We start from the raw sequence: 6204 nt of genomic DNA on the forward strand, positions 1-6204 counted from the left end.
CAAGGCCTGAACTTTATATCTGAGGGGGCTGCTGCAGGGTAGATGGAGAATATTAGATGGAAAAACACGAGGGTGGTAAGTGCAGTATCCACACAGTCGACATATGCATCATCTTTGTCCTTTGCAAATTGTATAGTTCATTGATGTGACACTAGGCCCCATGCAAGGCGGCCTACGAATTAATTTCCATGGGACTTTCACAACTTCCAAGCCAATTCACATGCTGCTGTAGGACAAGTTATCTAGAATGCAATAATAGAACTTGTGTGCAGGACCACGGAGACAAGGTTTTTATTCCACCGAGGAGTTGACAGATAAGAGATAATTGATGAGATTAGAGAATGATGAGGTTGATTTAAATATCAAGATAAGGTTTAACAGGTTACCTTGTGACTACCATGCACTTGATCAAGTCGTAGGCTCGCAACCAATTGATCAACACTGTCAACCTTAGACTGGTAGGGATACATAAATCAGATAACAATCAAGCGCACATCTAAAATCAGGGGCAGGTCGCCATCTGGGTAATAATCCAAGAACCAATCTAGGAACAGGTCACCATCTGGGTTGTCTTCTCCTTTTTGCTTCTTAAACTAACTCCTACGAGCGAGAATAAAGACCTCCGGCAACAAGCTTGGCGACTGTTGCTACTGTTGCAGCCAACAAGTAAGTCCTAGATAGGCATGGCAGGACAAAAGTTTTTTTCCCATGACCTAAGGGGCAAAGATGGGATGAAGGCATCTAAATTCATGGACAATCAATTCCTTATCACGGTCCTTGTCTACAATAATTTGATGAGTGGGAATCTAGTTGTTCAGTTCTCATCACCTATTGTAATCCCATATATAGTGGGGCAGTAAAATTTGCTGGGATTTAGGATTAAAAGGTAGTAACAACTTACGTATTAAACAAAGCCTTTTAACAGTTTTTCTTTACATTTCTCCATGTGCAAAACAAAATTCATGAGTCATGAGTAACAAATGAGAAAAAGAAACTTACATTAAATTAATAAACATCAATACAAAGAAAAGATGCATGAATGAATCCATATCATAGAAAATACAAGCACAGGCATTCTTACAAGAAAATCAGGTAACCTTCTTTTCTTTTCTTTTCAAAAATCATGTGAGCTAGGAGTTAAAAAAGGGTTAAAAGGAACAAAACGCACAATATTACACATAAAGTGAGCAGCAAGACCATTCCATGATCTCGGTCTCAAATCTCATCAAAAATTGAGAGGAACAGGCATCCCCTTTACACTGATGCATTTACACTCGAGTCATAGGGTTCAATTTGCTTATAATGGTAAGCATTGAACTCATCCGTTTTGCTTTACATCCAAGATGCGTTTAAGGCATTAGCGTGCTACGCTCCCTGTGCTCTCGACTCCAGCTACTCTGATTCGCATAATCTCGACTCCTCCAGCTACCCTGACTACCATCTTCTTGACTTCTCCAACTGCTCTGGCTGTGATTAAAGAAACTAGAGCTATATTCTTGACTGCCAAATGCTAACCTCTGAAACATTCTAATTTGCGCAGATTGTTGTGCTGAATCAAAAACTTCACTTTGGCCAGGTTTCATTCCATTTGTGAGATCTGATGACTCATCCAACGAGTCTAGAGCTCTCACCACCTAAGATTTGAATGTCAAAAAATCCATGTGTAAGCCAAACATGTTAGTATAGAAATTTCCAAATTACTCCAAACACATTTACCTGACTCATTCTTGGCCTCTTGGCAGCTGAATGTCGCACACAAGCTGCAGCTGCCTCAATCATTCGAAACATTTCATGAGCCACATAGTTTTTTTCCAGCCTTGGATCCACCAACTCTTCAAATTCTTGATGTTCAATCGCTTCAGCAAGCAATGGCCGAGCCTGAGTAGCAAGTTTGAATCATATTAAACTGTTGGGTATTGGAACATTGCCACAGGTTCCATTACATAAGATATGAATGGTTGACGTAACAATTCGGTTTAGTATATTTTGGAATTTTTTGTGCAACACTGCAATGGATTTGGGTTTTTTAGTTTTATTCAGAAGAAAATCAAAATTTTAAAAGATTTGACCAGTATAAGATTTTAAACTTAAGGCAACACCAAATCTTATGAAGAAGTCAGACCAAAAGGCATGCTAAAGCAAGCACAAATTGTTGACAACACAAGACATAGCTGCATAACCTTACCCATTCAACCAGGCTCTCATCACCTAGGGGCTGAGAATCATCAACAGGCTTGCGCCCAGTAATTAACTCCAAGAGCACAACACCAAAGGAATAAACATCAGATTTTTCAGTTAACTTGCCACTTGTTGCATACTCTGGAGCCATATATCTATAAAAGAACAATTTCATTTATCAGAACACCTGAATATGATACTTGATTATGACACATACATGTTTGCAGACCAAATAAAAGTGAAAAAAATGCAGTATACATCTAAAAATTATAGGATATAAAATGCCTTTAAACCTCAACTATGTGCTTTTAATAGATGAAAGTAATAACATGCATATATAATATAAACCTCAACTGCTAGCTTACAACAAAAAAGTACAAAATCTTTTATTATGCTTATGCAACAAAGAAGAAACAGAATTATGCATAGCACATGAAAGCCTAATTCTACTAGATATATCACAAACCAGCATATCAAGTTATCTTACCCAAAAGTTCCCATCACACGTGTGGTTACATGGGTATTTGAATCCAAAGCTAACTTTGCAAGCCCAAAATCGGAAACCTGTAAGCAGCAACATGAATTGTTAGACAGAAAGTTAGAGTGGCGAAAGGGAAATTAAAATAAAAAAATATATATAGTTAGTTAAATTATAATGGTAAGAAATGTTAATAATTCTACAAATGACAGCAGAAATTCTAATAGTTCACAAAAGATGATGAGACATTCATAAGCATTGTCCAAATACCCCAAAGCAATTCAAGATCAAAATAACAGTGTACACAAATGTTTAGACTGTAGAAATGGCATACCCGAGCCTCAAAATTGCTGTCAAGAAGAATGTTTGATGACTTGATATCCCTGTGAATGATGCGAGGATGGCCTGATCGAAGCAAAATATTTATAAAAAATGTTACATTAGAAGTTAGAATGGAAACTAAGTGAGGATTAGGAGAGGTATGATTTCAAGTTTATATGACTTTATATAGCATAGCAAACTTAGGAGTTGTTTAAACTCTATTTTGTTGTCCTTATTCAGATAATTTAAGGGTTTGCACCATGCAGCATATGCCGAAGTCTCAAATTAAAAAATAAAAAAGGAAAAGAGAACAAATAGATTACAGTCTTCATGGAGGTAAGCTATCCCACGTGCTGCACCTGCAGCAACCTTGACTCGGACAGCCCATTCCATTACCGGCCTGCCTCTACCTGCAAAATTCCATAAAAGTGCATAAAATAAAAACAAATCGATTACAGTCTTCATGTTTCTGTTATCCCTCATCTTGTATTCAAGGTGTAGGACGATACTCATGCATATGTGATCTGAGTTGGGAGAGGACAAGGGACCTTCCCAACTGAAGTACAGATGGTCAAGCAGTGCGGGTCCAAACAAGTTAATGGACAGGAATCCTCTTAGAAAGTTGGTAAAAATATCCATCATGTCAGTTGATTTTGCACCATACATATACCTCATGTGCAAACTACTAAAATTATATCTGACTTCATCATAAACAGAGAATGCTTATAGAGGACAGAAGTACTTAAAAGAGTTTAAGATCATTCCTCCTTTGAGGTCAGAAGATGTCTTACCATGGAGATGGTAATGAAGGGTGTTGTTCGGGACATAATCATAGACGAGCAGTCTTTGATGCTCTGATATACAGTACCCCACCAGTGAAACCAAATGGCGATGATGTACTCGGCTAATAATCTCAACTTCTGCTCTGAACTCCCGCTCCCCCTGCCCACCACCAATCTTTAGCTGCTTTACAGCTACTTCTCTACCATCTGTGAGGATACCTTTGTATACACAACCAAACCCACCTTCACCCAATAGATTATGTTCTGAAAACCCATCTGTTGCCCGGACTAGCTCTTCGTATGTGAACCATGACCTGGAATTATTGACCCCACCAGGCTCTGACGGTGAATAAAAACCACTGTTAGAACCACTTCCCATTAGTTGATGTGGAGATTGCAGCCTTAAAAACGCTGAATCTGCCGAGCAATGCAAGTTCAGATATTACTACACAGCATTTATTGAAGCAATATTCAGTTATAGCCAGAAAAATTAAAAGAAGGAATCGAAATGCTCAAGTATTATATGACTTCAGAATCCCCTAGCAAATTAACCTGAAATATAATTTTAGCCTTTATTAACTCCAAATCCTTGGCGAGCCCAATTGAATATGGAAAAAAACTAATTAAATGTACAGTATAAACAAGATCTACAACACTTATTCGGGTCATTAACAAGATCTATAACGAAGAACTTTGTGGATTAATATAAACAAGATCTACAACACTTATTCGGGTCATTTACAAGTTCTACAAAGAACTTTATGGATTAAAAAATGATACCCACGAAAGGACTTGTGCACGCATCCACATTTATATCTTTCTATAGCTCTATTGACTCTTTAGGTTTCTCAGTTTTCCCATATAAGAAAACAGAACCAATCCTTTTGCCTTTTACATTAGAAACAACTAGAAAAATAATGATAGGGACTTAGGGTGGGTTTCAAATTTTTCCTTTTAGTTGCTGAGATATGCAGAAAAGGTGGTCGAAACCCTACTAATAATCTCTGTTTTGATATTAGATTCTCAATGTCACTCATTCTAAGATGTTTAGTAAGGAAGGTTTAGATTATTTTGTGCACAACGTGAGATTGAATCTCACATGATTTTAAGATTCGAAAACATTATAGTTTCTCTTTGAAAAAATTAAATGTTATAGTGCTTCTGCAAAATCTTAATAAACCAATATCTGTTTTTGTTGAAAGTGGTACAAAAGTCATCTTAATTATTGCAGTTTTATAAAATTCTAATTAAATTAATTATTTCTTAGCTTTACAGATACTATATTGGCTAGACATGATGACTATTTATGATAAAAATAATTATTTATGTCATTCTATATATTTTCAAATAATATTGTTAACAATCATTAGACGCGCCTGTTAATAAAATTCCCACTACCAAACTCCTTTAACTTAATTCTCAAACCATTTGGGATACTATCAATGAACCACAGTCTATGCTGTCACTAAAGATATGACAGCTGCAATAAAAGGTAGAAAGCATTGAAGCTATAACATTGAGAAATTGAAGAAAAACGGTAAGGAAAGGATAGGTCCTAGGGGCTTGAGAATCAGAGCATCAAGCTGGTGCAAAAATCTAGGATAGTTTTCTCAATTGGATTTTGTGGAACAAATAGCCATCTGGAATTGGAGGAAAAAGGATAAAAAATAAAACAATGATAATATTGGATATAACATCATTTAATAAGAATGAAAGATCTTCAAATTTCCCTTTTAAGTGATAATCTAGGATAAAAGATGCCACTTAACAAGCATCAAAGATCTTTAAATTTCCCTTGTCAATAAAATAGAATGTTTAAATGTAATATGCACATTGCAACCAAATGTGGATCCCATTGGATGACAATTATAAACTTTTCTCATATTATTCTTCTTATAAGTTCATACTATTATACATATTACTCAAAAAGGTTTCTATTCAACCAAAATCATTTCGCTTACTATCAGGGGAAATTTCAATTCAGGTGAAAAGTTTTGGAGTTTGTAACCAGAAAATGGAATCAAACAAAAAGAATAAGTATTTTTGAAGATTTCATAACTAATCCTGAAAAGATTGAAACAAAGATAGTCCTCACATCGAATTCAGACATCCACAACCAACAGCAAAACATAAAAATCTGCTTAGGGTAAGAAATGCTACAATTGTTTACCTGAATTTTGAGAGGAGGCAAATGGAGAAGGCATAGTGTACCCAATTTTTGGTCCAGCCCTCTTCCTTTTTCGTTTCTGTGCAAACCATACAGCCATCACAAGAAGACTGAGCACAATAAACCCAGCAACAACACTGATTGCCACAGCACCTCCAGTTCCTAAAACATTTTTACCAGAGGATGTTGCATTTGCAGATGCACTTGTACCATTAGTTGACTTTGCAGTTGGTTTTTCAGTTGGAATTGAGGGAAAAGGTGATAATGAACTAGGACTT

At 36.2% G+C, this 6204-nt stretch overlaps 1 protein-coding gene across 1 annotated transcript; it reads right to left on the reverse strand.

Moving 5' to 3' along the window:
• Positions 1–981: 981 nt before the first annotated feature.
• On the reverse strand, positions 982–6178 carry PERK8 (Protein kinase superfamily protein). The gene is made up of 8 exons (XM_089784474.1): positions 5930–6178; positions 3769–4176; positions 3301–3387; positions 2991–3061; positions 2666–2742; positions 2186–2333; positions 1717–1878; positions 982–1634 (listed from the first exon to the last, which is right to left on the reverse strand). The coding sequence occupies exons 1-8, from the start codon at positions 6024–6026 to the stop codon at positions 1350–1352; spliced, it is 1335 nt and encodes a 444-aa protein (XP_089640600.1). The 5' UTR covers positions 6027–6178; the 3' UTR covers positions 982–1349.
• Between the last annotated feature and the right edge of the window lie 26 nt (positions 6179–6204).

This window comes from Theobroma umbraticum, unplaced genomic scaffold (genome assembly GCF_002168275.2).
Source record: "Theobroma umbraticum cultivar Fairchild unplaced genomic scaffold, ASM216827v3 scaffold_130.0, whole genome shotgun sequence".
NCBI classification, from domain to species: Eukaryota; Viridiplantae; Streptophyta; class Magnoliopsida; order Malvales; family Malvaceae; genus Theobroma; species Theobroma umbraticum.